Here is a 13,891-nt window from a genome sequence, read left to right as displayed (position 1 = left end):
TCTTCTGTCAATCCACCTCTAAGGAAACTCTGGGAACAGGACATATATCTAAACAGATAAAATATCTGATGAGTAGAGGGGTTATGTAGAGAGCTCCTCTCCTCTCTGCAGGATTAAAGAGCAGTTGAAAGTCCTCATATCTTCCTACCTCTGTAAGTGTTCACAGTTTTATGTAAATTCACCTGACCTATGAGGTTGAATCATTTAATCAGATTCCAGTTATCAAAATACATCGATAATTTTTAATTGACTCATCACCAACCCTGTACTTTTCTCAAAGCACTGAAGAACCACAGACTCATTGACTTTTAGAAGCGAATGCAATTTCAGAGGTAATCTTATTTCACTCCCAGAAAGTGCTTGGGAAGTTAAGTGACTTAAAGTCACACAGCCTTCCAAGGGTAGAGCAATTAATTACTGCTGTAAACAATACAGGCTGGAGTGATTGAGAAAGAAGAGACTTGGAATGAAGCTTGAAGGATGGATAAATTACCACTAGCAGAAAGTTGGGGGAGTTTATTTTAGAGAAAATATTATCGCAATAGTAATTTGGTTAATGAACTTTGAAATTGAAATATTTAATTATTCTCACCCCACTCCAGTCAATAGACAGCAAGCTTTGGAAGGGAGGAGGGATGCAGCCTGTCTCAGGGAGTTGGTTTGCATCACAGTCTGGGAAACAATTGGACCTCTCATTTCTAAGGAAAGAATGCGAGGCACAGAAATGAACAGATGGTGATGATGAAGAAGCTGGATAGCTTCCATGCTTTCCCTGACTCTGGCCATTACCATATTGGCTTCATTATTTTGTTTGGTAAATTTTGAATTCCAATGATAGAAGGCTTACACATATTGGACTCTCTTTTTATAACATCCGGTTCACTTGATGGCATCCCAGAAGTCCCACAGGCTTTCTTCACTTTTTCATTCTTTTTGCTTTTTGCTTCATTGACCAGATAATTTCAAATGACCTGTCTTTGAGTTTGCTGATTCTTCTGCTCAATCAAGTCTGCTATTGAAGTTCTCTGTTTGAATTTTTCAGTTTAGTTATTCTTCCATTCCAGAATTTCTGTTTGGTTCTTTTTTATGGTTGTTATCTCTTTGTTGATATTCTCATTTGTTTATGTATAGTTTTCCTGATTTAATTTAGTTGTCTATTTGTGTTCTATTGCAGTTCACTGAGTTTCTTTATTTTGAATTATTTGTCAGGCACTTCATAGTTCTTCATTTCTTTAGGGTCAGTTACTTAGAGATTCATTTTGTCCCTTTGGTCATGTCATATTTCCCTGATTCTACCTGTTTCTTGTGGCTTCGTGCCAGTGTCTGTACATTTGAATAAGCAACCACTTTATGGACTGGCTTTGACAGGGAAAGACCTTCACCAGCGGGCCCAGCTGAAGATTCTGGTAGCCTCTGAAACCTTTTCTATGGATGTGTATTTTCCATTCCTCTCCCTCCCTGCCAGAGGAGAAGTTTCAGGGTTCTGTGCCTCCTCCCAATCTTGAAGAGCCATGCAGGCTGCTATAAGCTGCCCTTTCCTTTTCTTTAGGAGAGTGTTTTGAGAGGCCAGGATGCGATATCAAATATAAATTTAATTATAAATATATATAAATATAAAATATATTTCAAATTTAGAATAATCTGTTGTTTGTTCATTAGCTTATAAGAATAATCATCAAGATTTGACTATAGTGTCATGTAGCAGAGAGGGCAAGGCTACAGGAGGTAGATGGGATATGTTTGGCGTGAATGACTAGAGCTCTTCTCCATCTGAGGCTATCGCTTTATGACAGTAAATGGTCCTATGTTGACTACATTTGAACTGTATAGTAATCAATTTAGATGATTTCATCAAATGTCCAAATATCTACTTATCTTTGATAAATACCTGTCATTTTTTACTGATTCTTTTTTAAGTTGACAGGTTTAATGTTTAGATTACTATTTAGTTTCAGTTCTATTAAAAATCCAAAGAAAAAGGCTCAAAATATTATTTGATATCATAGTTTTTATTTTAGATAATTAGATTTAGCTTCCTGATAATATTTTTATTAGGGAAGGGGCAAGAATTAAAATGTATTTTCCTTAGCAAATTTAAAATGTGAGATGTTATTTCAGACTAGTGGAATATTAGAACTTACAGAGGTCTTCTTAATATCTAATGCAATGTTTTCATTTCTATTTGACGACATCAAGGCACATAAAGTTAGATCACTTGCTTATAGTAAAAATGATAACTGGAGAAATGAGAAACTCCCTGCATTTTATTCATAATCCATGGCTCATTCTACTATAATATCGTTTGCACTTTTTTCATGGTTATTGCTCCCCAATAATCCTATAAGCTCCTCGTGCATAGTGTCTATAAGCAGCTTGTAATAGAGTATTAACCACAGTTGTAGCAAATCAGAACCCACTTACTGAATTGAATCAATTGAATTGGACATGCTTACATAAATGATATTACCCCAAATCAAAGAGCTAGTGAGAATAAGAGGATCCAAAGAGAATCACGAGGTCTCTAGATGTGTTCCAGAGTATTGGATTGCAAGAAGAAAAAACAAAAAGAATATTGCAATTTATCCTTACGAATTAAAATATCCTTTGTCTAGGAAAACATTAAAAACTATAGAAAAGTTAAAAACCTTAGATGCACATGGTGTCTATTCAGGAGGCTGAAGCTGAAAGATCATTTGAGCTCAGGGATCAAGGTTACCATGAGCTATGATTATGCCACCTCACTCCAACCTAAGCATCAGAATGAGACCCTGTCTCTAACAAACAAAAACAAGAAAACAACAATGGAAATAGTAACTTATCCATAACCCATACCAATGAAATTTCATCCATCAGAATTCATAGTGTTCACAGCAATGTTATAGCAAATAGCAGTTATTCCTGAAGTATTCGTATATGGTATATTCATGACAAAAATACTTGTTTTAACAATTTAATACATATCTATTTTTTATCTATTTTAAAGACAAAAGGTAGTTGTTCAGTCAAGAGAAACAAACTTGAGAGCAATAAAAAATGTTCACTTTTAGGGGCAGGTGCTCCCACTGTGAATCAGAAATTCTATGATCCACAATACTTCAGATTCCAAGAATTGTAGATATAAGAGAACCTGTTCTTTCAAAATTCAAAATGGAGGCTTTTCCAAATATATATATATGGGGCTTTTAGTGCTGAGCAACTGAAAGACTTACAGAACACTGATATAAAATATTTATATGTATTTAATTGTAAGGAAAAAATTTGGAAGAAAATATTGGATTTAATTCTAAAATACCATACTAAGCTAAAAATGGATATATAGAATTGCTGGGATATGGAGCAGTCCTGCAGTGTTTGATTTTGTGTCATGAGGCCCTGAGGTTGGCTGTGTGTGACAGGTGTCACTTAAAGTTGAGTCCTACCTATGACTTTATTGTGGACTCTTGTTATCTCAAAGTCTGGGCTCAGGATATATCATAGGAAGTACAGCACCAAAGTAGGAAACTCTATGCACCAACAGCCATTACTGATAAATGTTTTGCCTATATAGCTTCTGGGTTTGGTCCCTTGTGGATTTTGTTTTGAACTTACAACAGTTTTCCAGAAAAGCAAAGATATAAGATGAGATTCCCACAAATGTCTCTTAACCTATAATATCACTAAAGTGTGCTACAAATGCTTTGCTAAAATTTCAGCCCTTTTCTTCTTTAGGCAGATAAGTTCTGGTTCAAAATAGAAAGTCAGGAGTACATTTGCTCCACCAACCCCAGCAATGGGAAGGGGACTATTTCTCCTCCCCTCCTACAATGACAGCATATATGTTAGGAAGAAAGGACCAGAAAAAAAATGTTCCTGGTAACAGTGGGAAGGAAATGAAAGACCGAGAAGAATCTTGACTGCAAAGGATAAAAGACTGTACCTGATGGTTTAATCAGAAAGGTGAAGAGGAAGAGAATATCTTCAGTAGCACTGGAGAGGAAGAAGGAAACAATCTTCAGTGGCAGAACTGGTTGGATTTTCTTTCCCTATGTGCATCAAAAATTATTGGTCAGAACAGCAATTCATATATAAACAAATGTAATTCAAATTATTTTACGTTGGAAACAACCTGAATTTGTTTGTAAACAAGCTAAGAGAGCAACACCTCTGTACTTGGCTCTATCACTTCACTGATAAGTTTTTATAGATTCAGCCTTCAAGACTTTGAATAGCTGACAGGGAAATTCCACTCATTCATTAATTCAATAAATATGTATTGAACGTCTTCTATGGGCAGGTTATGTAATGGGTTCTGGACATACAGAGGTAAACGAAACAGACACTTCTTGCCCTTTTGGAGTTCCTATTTTAGTGGAGGAAACAGATAATGAAAAAATTTTAAAGTTGGGTAGCAAATACTATGAAGGAAAACAGAGCTCACACAAAAAGGCAGAAACTCTCAATTTATTCATGACCCCTTTTCATACGTCAATATTTTTTGCAGGAATTAATAAGTCACAGCCACCTAAGGTTTCATGGATTTGTATCTACACAAATGCTCTGGTACTAGTAATCTCAGAGTAACTTTCTACTGTACCAAATACACGGCTCTTGAGAAATTTAAAATTTTCAAGCACCCTGGTTGATCTACTTCATTTACAGTCTTGCCAATTTAATATTATCTTCTTATTTCTTTGATGTGAAAGACTACTAAGAAACATGCCCATATTTCCTTCCTGAACATGTTCCATACCAACCAGGCTTCCTGCCCTTTGCCCTTACGTACAACCTACTAGGACCTGCTGAGAATTTGCTCTCTGGGTATGTCTCCTGCCGGCCTTCCTTTCATCCTGTGGCAGATGTATCCTTCCTCCCTATCCTTGAAGGGTTAAAAAAATTGGTCTACATTGTTAATTTAAATTCTTTTTTTATTTATTTTCAGCAATTGCCTTTTCTTTCAATTAATTTTAAATTTCCTTTCCAAGCTTTGTAGGTGCTTTTAACGCTAAAGCCCTTTTCATAACTCATTTCATTAAAACAGAATCTTGCTCTATTTTGTTTAACTCCACTGCCTCACTTGACTGGTGGAAACTTTACAAGAGATATAAATAGTTCTTAGGGAAAAAGGAATTTCTCAACCTGGAATGTAGCCAAAAAATTCTTCATTTTCCTCTGGGTAAGCTACAGAAAGAATCAACAGTTACATAAACACACATAGATATGTACGATTTTTATACGGAATGCTAAAATAATTTATAGCACTGCTTATCAATGCTCTGCTTCCCACTTATCAATTAATTAGAAACAAACAGTTGTAAAGAGAGAATGGTAGTCAAAAAGTATCATTTAAGTATGGAGACTTCATACAAAGACCTTGTAAAATTGGAAAACTAATGAAATACTCAGAAGTCAATAAAAGATAGTAAAACTATGACTATATTATTAGTTCAAAAGAAAGGAAATCGGTACAAGTTAAGCTAAACCCAAGACTTGTTTGGAGTAAACGATCAACTGACTTTGGTGATATATTAGATTTAAGTAATTTAAAAAAAAAGTTGAGATGGAGATAACTCCAGAATTTTCTGGACTGAGAGATATGAAACATAAATATGAATGTGTAGTTAAGCCAGAGGGTCACTGGGATGGTTGGGTGTGGAGTTTGTGAAAGGAACAGGAACTTGCTTGGCTTGAGTCCTACTCAGATTGCAATATTGGCAGCTCATCTAAGGAGATTTCCTGACCCAGAAGAAGTGATGCCCACAGATTCCTATATTATAGAAGACCTGACATTACCAAATTGCAGTCTTCTGTTTGGATTCAGACTTAGCTTGGCTGTTTTGTGACTGGCAGGGAGACCACCAGCAAAGGCAAAGCCTGTGGCCAGAACACACATCCAAACTCAAATGAGTCTAAGCTCGTTGTTTCTTCTCACGTTTGAAAAACCCATAGAAAAATCAGTCCTTGTTTGCAAAGTGTAAATTAACAGTGCTCATCATTCAAGTAATAATGTTTCTGTTTCTTCAAAAGAAATAGGATGAATTTATCAAACGCATATTTTTAAATAGATCATTAGTTCAGAGAATACTTAAAACATTTCTTTTCAATTTTCAGTTTGAACGGCTGAACCTCGCACTTCAGAGAACATTGGCAAAGCATAAAATAAAAGAAAGCAGGTAAGTCAAACCTCTTCAGTTGTCTGAACCTTCTGTTACCATTACTACCACTGCTACTAACAGCCAAGACTTCTAGAATATATCAGCCTTCATTGAGTCATTATGGTATGCCAGAAACCTTTTAACTGCTACTAATTTGAAAGTAAGTACATTTATTTTTCACATTTTACAGATGACTAGGGTTTAGGATTTTATAGCTGTTTAGGAAAAAACAGAGCTGGGGTTGAAGCCTGGGTTTTTCAGAGCCCGTGATTTAAAGCATATTACTGTATGCTGCCGTTTTTAGCAAGCTCTCATAAGGCCTGTTCTTTCATACTAAAGTGTAATTTCTAAAATATTTAACAAAAGATATGGCATGGATACCAAACAATCAGAACAGACCACTTGCCTGAAGGACGTGGCCAAAGGTCCCAGCAGGGTCTCAGCGGGCACCCCATCTCCAGAACATACACTTCAACATGCTAAAACTTTAGCAGCTATGTCAGGAAGAGGGAGAAGGATCAAGGCGGGGAAGAGAAAGGCATTCAGGGCCCTTGGAGCAGCAGCTATTTATTAATCCTTAGGGAAATGTTTCCGTATTTTCCTAACCAGTTAGGTTGCGCTGGTGAATATCAGTTCTGTTTATACCTGTTTCCTTGTATTCTTAGAAATTGTCTTTAAAAAGGTTTCTGAAGAGATTTAATATAAAGTTCTAATTTTTAAAAAAATTTGATTTGTATAGTTAACTTTTCAAATATAACTTAGCACATTTACTGCTGGTAGACAGTTTAAGAGGCCCTGTTTTTGATTCCCTGAAATCTCAAGGATTATTTAATTTGTAAATAACAGAATAAATACTTGAGTTCAAATTTGCAGAATTGAGCAGTCAAGTTTTGTCAAGAAGGTTTTATAAATTGTCAGGAAAGTTTTATAAATTCATTCATCTGTCTTGTACTTGAGAGTCAGTAGTCTGCCCTGTGGATTATCTGTGCTTGGTTTCCCTTGCTGACTAATTGCTGGCAGACTGCAGGCAGCAGGGCCACCCCAGGAAGGGGTCATGGGCGGGTGCAGAAGGAGAGAGTGTGAATCTATGTGTCTGATGGAAGCTTTGTGTGCAGGAGCAGTATGAAAGCATTCCAGAACGCCTCTGACCTTAATTCTCAGTCAAGCTGATAAGGCAGCCCCGAGTCATTCTAGCTGTGCTACTGTGTCTGTCTGCTGAAGTCCTTGGCAGACAGTTTACTCAAAATTTACTCTCAGGGCTTTGTGTTCTGAAATGTTCCTGCAGCTTCATGCAGATATTCAGTTAGGATGTGTTCCCAACAGTGTTTTTCTTTTAAAAAGATCTTAAAAGTTAGGCAAATAATCATCACATTTGGAAATTTCGAAAGATCTTTTACCACTTCCCTAATTTCTTAAATGAAAAAAAAAAGCTGATTATGCTAGTGATAACTATTTAGTTGTTGAAGTAAGATTTTTCATCCTAAGACTACCCGCTGATATGCTAAATGGCTCCACTCTGCTTTGCTTTTCTTAGTTCCTGAGCATCCTCTTTGATTCTGTGTTTTTCCTTCACTTTCTTGTTCCCCAGTCAGCTGCTGTCTCTAGGGCTCTCAACTTGCCAAATGCTGAACACATTTTAACCCTTTTTATGCTACTTATTATCTTCTGTGACTTGAAAAACGAAAAAACCAATATACCAAACAATAAACTCTCCTTGATTGAATGACTAGAGCCTCCACCCGCCTTCCTTTTTTTTGTTTTAGTGAATAAGTTTTAGTATAGTCATCATATCTCTCTGAATTGGTTGATCAGAAAGCTTTTGCTTAGTTTCTTTTTTGATCACATCATCATGTGTGTGAACTCATGGCTTTTGTGATGTGTGTGTATGTGTGTGTGTGTGTGTCTATGCGTGTGGTGCACACATGCATTTGCTATTATATATGTCGTGCTTATGCCTGTTGGTATTTTTTGAAGGTAAGGGTGGAGAACATAGTTTGAATTGCACTATGCGCTATTTGGACTAGCTAAATTTTGCTCACATCTCATGAAATGGGTGCTGGGAAATAGAAGCATGGGCCTGAGTTCTCTGAGCAGATTTGCTGCCATTCTTTAGAAAAGTAAAATTGAAGTTGCTTAAATAAGCTAAAGAAGCAAATCTAAAGATTGGTCAATAGAGAGAAATATATAAAAAGATACTTGGAAATCTCTAGATCCCAAATTGATATAATATTGTATAAGGATCCCCAACTAACTTAAACAAGAAAATATTTCTACCTAGCATTTTAAATATTTTGAAGCATACATACCTTTATATAGGCATGGTTAAGTAGTTTTGAGCAATATACCTTTATGTGATAAAGTGGTAAACTGAGCAATTTCCCTTCTTGAAAATATTTCTTCTGAAATTTTTCAACATGTACCATGTTTTACTGAAATCTGCTTAAAATTTTAGTTGTATCCTGTTTTTAAACTTACTGGGCTAATGGCAAATTGAACCACAAATAGAACCTTGGGTGACTTTTAATATGTTCGAGTAATTTGGCAAATTTGGTCATTATCAAAACCATCATCAAAAAACAATTAGGCAAATATGAATCAAAAAGTTGTCCAGTTGAAATTACAGAAAACTTCTATCAATCAAAATATATGCTGTTATCAACTTCTGTGCTACAGAAACAAATGCAGTAATTGAATAGATTTATTTTATTAATTTTTCATACAATAGCAACTTTTTATACAAAGGTTTAATATAATGATGTCTGAGAGATAAATATCAAGAACCTTAAATGTAAAAACAAGAAATAATATGTATTTGCTTTATAAAAAATGGTATTACTTAAAAGTGAAATCCATCTCTATGTAGATTTTTCTTCTTGGTTAAGCTATCAGTAAACCCCTGGGCTAATTAATTACCATCCTTTTCCTTGGCCACTGCACACTCTTGGCTGCTAGGCAGTGCAGGTTCTCGTTAGCACAGGTGCTCCTCAACCTACAGGGGTTACATCTTGATAAAGCCATTATGAATTGGAAATGTAAGTCAAGAATGCATTTAATGCATTTAATCTACTGAATATCATAGCTTAGCCTAGCCTAACTTAAATGCGCTCAGATCACTTAAACATTAGCCTACAGCTGAGCAAAATCATCTTGCAACACAATGCATTGTAGACTATTGGTTGCTTATTCTCTTGATCTTGTGGCTGTCTGGGAGCTTTGGTTCCATGCCGCTGTCTAGTATCACAAGAGAGTATCATACCACAAACCGCTAGTCGGGAGGAAAATCAAAAATCAAAACTGAAAGTACAGTGTCTACTGAATGCTTATCACTTTCACATCATCTTAAAGTTGAAAAATCGTAAATTGGAGGTCATCTGTATTAGCCTATGTAAAGTTTATTTAATAGGAAAATATGCTTCATAAAGAATGATAAAAGCCGGGCGCGGTGGCTCACGCCTGTAATCCTAGCTCTCTGGGAGGCTGAGGCGGGCGGATTGCTCGAGGTCAGGAGTTCGAAACCAGCCTGAGCAAGAGCGAGACCCCGTCTCTACTATAAATAGAAAGAAATTAATTGGCCAAATAATATATATAGAAAAAATTAGCCGGGCATGGTGGCTCATGCCTGTAGTCCCAGCCACTTGGGAGGCTGAGGCAGAAGGATTGCTTGAGCCCAGGAGTTTGAGGTTGCTGTGAGCTAGGCTGACACCACGGCACTCATTCTAGCCTAGGCAACAAAGCGAGACTCTGTCTCAAAAAAAAAAAAAAAAAAAAGAATGATAAAACAGTTCATATACTCTATGTTGTGTATATTTTGGGGCTTTCCAGCATTGTTTTGGATTGTGCATGTCATTGCTCCTTTCCTGTAAACTTGATAGTCAAGATTTGCCTCTACAGAAAAGATCATATATTTTCTGTCATTATTTCTGTATATTATAATATGAAGTTTTAGCATTCATTTATGAGTTTGTAATTTAAGATATTGAAATATTTCTAGGAACTCTTTGGAAAGAGAAGACTTTGAAAAAATAATCGCAGACCAAGCAATTGCAGCAGGTAACAAAGTTAAGTATATGTAATTAAGAAGTATATCCTATAACTATATAACTAATATTTTCTCCAAAAATATTCTTATGTATTTGTTGGTGACTCCCAGTATGAAGTGTTCAATACTGTGTTAATGTAAAGAATAACTATTTTTCATGCTATGTTTTTCTTTGATATAAAACATTTTCTCTTTATGTTTGCTTGCTGAGAAACTGAGAAGCTGACTTACAGATATTCACAGGCTTTGGTCTTGAATCTAACTGTTCCTCATTTATGCATAAAAAATTATACTCAACAAACTAAAATGAAAATAAAGAGTGTTTTTAAAGTTTGGAAGCAATTATAGGGAAAAAGGTTAACAATGCTCTCACATTAATAAGTTTTGGGGAAAAATTAGATGAGTCATTTGGTCTTCCTGTCCTTTCCAAAGTTTGAATACACAGACCAAGAGGTTCCATCTTTCTAAAGGTAAAAAATGTTAAAAATTATAATAATGATAAAAATAACTAACTTCCATTGAGCCCTTCCTAGGAGCCACGTGCTATTCTAAACATAATCCCCACACATCACAACAGTGCTATGGAAGGGGCACTATTGTTTCTCCTACTTTACACATGAGAAAAATGTGGTGCACAGAATATAAAAACTAAAGGAGGTGATAGAAGGAGAAGCTATAGAAAGTAAATAATATATTCTAAGTAAATATTCAGGTCATGCTAAACAACAAAAATGCTGTTTTACTCAGAAAAAAAAATTCTTTAAAATCATCTCTAGACAAAATTGAACTTCATGATCAGTGATTTTAAAGTAATTCCAATATCTGGATGCTCTCTGAGGGGGAGAGCCCCTTCCCGAAGATGTATTGCTTTCGTTGTTAGTAGAAAGATAGGAGGACTTTTTCTGAACTGGACTTAATCCTGGAATTCTAATTGTTCTGTTAAAGTTAAGTTTAAGGTTATATATTACACTCAATTGGTCATTCTTCTTTTAATTAACGTATTGGGGATTTTTATTCAGGGCTGTCAGAATTTTAGAAGCTAATCTATGTGGACAATTTGAATATAGGTGTTTGATTTTGGTTAAGACTCATATTACCAGATATAAAGAGAATTAAATCAACCAATAACACAGCTCCCAAAACAGGAGTGACAGCACAGTTCTACCACGGTGGCATATTTGATATGGCAGAAAATGTATTTGTATGTTTTCAGGAGTTCCAGTGGAGATCATCAAAGAATCTCTCGGTGAAGAGCTTTTTAAAATATGTTACGAGGAAGATGAGCACATCCTCGGCGTGGTTGGAGGCACCCTGAAAGATTTTTTAAATAGCTTCAGCACCCTTCTGAAACAGAGCAGCCATTGCCAAGAAGCGGGCAAGAGGGGCAGGCTGGAGGACGCCTCCATTCTGTGCCTGGATAAAGATCAGGATTTCCTCAACGTTTATTATTTCTTCCCTAAGAGAACCACCTCCCTGATTCTTCCAGGCATCATTAAGGCAGCTGCCCGCGTATTGTACGAGACCGAAGTCAAAGTGTCGCTGGTGCCTCCCTGCTTCCACAAGGATTGCGGGGAGTTTGTCAATCAGCCCTTCTTGCTATACTCTGTTCACGTGAAAAGCACCAAACCGTCCCTGTCCCCCAGCAAGCCCCAGTCCTCCCTGGTGATCCCCGCGTCTCTCTTCTGCAAGACATTTCCGTTCCATTTCATGTTCGACAGAGACATGACGATCCTGCAGTTTGGCAATGGCATTAGACGACTGATGAACAGAAGAGACTTTCAAGGAAAGCCTAATTTTGAAGAATACTTTGAAATTCTGACTCCAAAAATCAACCAGACGTTTAGTGGAATCATGACCATGTTGAATATGCAATTTGTTGTGCGTGCGAGGAGATGGGACAACTCTGTGAAGAAATCTTCCAGGGTAAGGAAAACATGCTATTCTCTTGAATATGAAAGAAATTATTTCATATCTAAGGACTAGAAACAAAAAGGTAAGAACATGCAGCACTTGAAATGCTCTGATAAAATATTTATGTCTAAAACAACTTTAAAATAATTTTAAGACTGGAATTAAAAAAAAATTCTTTCTGCATTCATTTACTTGCTTACTTGATTCATTACTTCACAGATATTTATTGAATGCAGTGTGCCTCTTAAAATCCTTATTGAGTATTTTATAACTAAATTAGAGAATTGTTTATGTAAAATGTTTTCAATTATCAAATAGCTTAGTTCAAATAATAAGCGGTATTGTTCTACAATTAACAAAAAACGACTTTTTTTATACTAGGCAACTAAATGGATTTTTAATCAATATTTAATAGACATAGAAAAATAATTTAATTGTTACAGAATGTGGGCGTGCAAAAATATTCTGTCATCTCAAGAACTTTGATAATTAATTAGTCTCAGGAAAGAAAGTTTGCTAACTCATAGTTGGTAGTATAAGTAAAGCTAAGAGAGAGAGGCTTTAGTCACTGTAACCCCAAGCAGAAGCACTATTGGTTCCTCCAAGTGCAAAACAGTTTTATTATTATTTTTCTATCATAAAAATCATATATCTGAATGTTTAAAAAATGAGTTATACTTAAAGATGTCCATTGCAGCAAAAAATGAAAAACTTTAATTATATACATTTTTGTTTACAACAAAAAAATACTATTTTACAACTTCTTTTATCACTGAACAATGTGTTTTGGGCATCCTTTTACATCGTTGGATATAAGTTTATTTCACTATTTCTGAGGCTGAGTGATATTCCAATGTATGGTTGTGCTCTACTTTACTTAACCATTCCCTTACTGAAGGCCCTTTGGGTTGCTTTTGACTTTTTGCTGTAGTGAACACACATGTACATATTTGTCTACCCACATGGAAGTAAATCTTGTGATTCTGGACAACCACTTGAATAAGTCCCACCTCTCTCAAGGACCCCTGGGTACAGTCCTTTCTGTTGGCTGGTTTGTTCTTCTGTTTGTGTCCTACAGGACAGGGTTGGTTAGGTACTTAAGGCAAAGTAGAAGTAAGGAGGTAGCCTTTCTTATAAGATTCAGATACCTCATGCAGAAGTCTCTGAAAAAATAATGACTTCCAAAAATAGCTCGATGGGCTATTCATGACAGACAAACAAGACATTCTAACAAAAGTCTTACCTTTAGAGTCTTTTTAACTTCTATACCTGCCAGATGGAACAAGTAGCTCATGGGAGAAGAAGGGAAGAAAAAAGAAGCATGCTAAAACAGGAGAGATTCTTACAAAAAAAAAAAAGAAAGAAAGAAAAATGAAGAAGAAAATAAAAAGGGAGGGAAAGAAGGGAGAGAGGGAAAGAGGGGGGAAAGAAAAAAGGAAGGAAGGATACAATTTCATGAGTATAACATTTTTCAAAAAATATAGCTTCAGATTAACCAAATGAGAATATGAAAAGAATGTAGTAGCAAAAGTATCAGCATACTACTTAGTGAGAAAGCTTTGAAGCAAGAATTTTTTGCATTGTTCACTGTAAATCATGATTTCTGTGTAGAGTATACTGCAGTAAGTTGTTCAAATGTCTACATGCATTTTAAATTCATTGCAAATTGGAACTATAAGGAAACATCCTGTTCTTTTCTAGTAGATTGAAAAAAATAGAGTTTAAACACAAAGCGATTGTCACTGTATCTACTTCCTCTCCTTTTATGTCAGAATGATGTTGAAAACTTGAATACACCACAGTTGGGTTT

General features: G+C 35.7%; 1 protein-coding gene across 4 annotated transcripts in view; it reads left to right on the top strand.

The window, feature by feature from the left end:
* GUCY1A1 (guanylate cyclase 1 soluble subunit alpha 1) overlaps nucleotides 1-13,891 on the top strand; it is a 66,589-nt gene that overhangs the window by 29,423 nt on the left and 23,275 nt on the right. For all 4 annotated transcript variants that reach the window (XM_012783624.3, XM_012783625.3, XM_012783623.3 and 1 more), the window contains 3 exons: nucleotides 6,088-6,149; nucleotides 10,123-10,181; nucleotides 11,384-12,093. In XM_012783624.3, the coding sequence (XP_012639078.1) occupies nucleotides 6,088-6,149; nucleotides 10,123-10,181; nucleotides 11,384-12,093 (831 nt within the window). The remainder of the gene's footprint in view (nucleotides 1-6,087; nucleotides 6,150-10,122; nucleotides 10,182-11,383; nucleotides 12,094-13,891) is intronic.

Source organism: Microcebus murinus, chromosome 15, assembly GCF_040939455.1.
Source record: "Microcebus murinus isolate Inina chromosome 15, M.murinus_Inina_mat1.0, whole genome shotgun sequence".
In the NCBI taxonomy this organism is placed as follows: domain Eukaryota; kingdom Metazoa; phylum Chordata; class Mammalia; order Primates; family Cheirogaleidae; genus Microcebus; species Microcebus murinus.
Note: the sequence above shows the minus strand (reverse complement) of the source record. Positions and strands in the feature narration are given on the sequence as shown.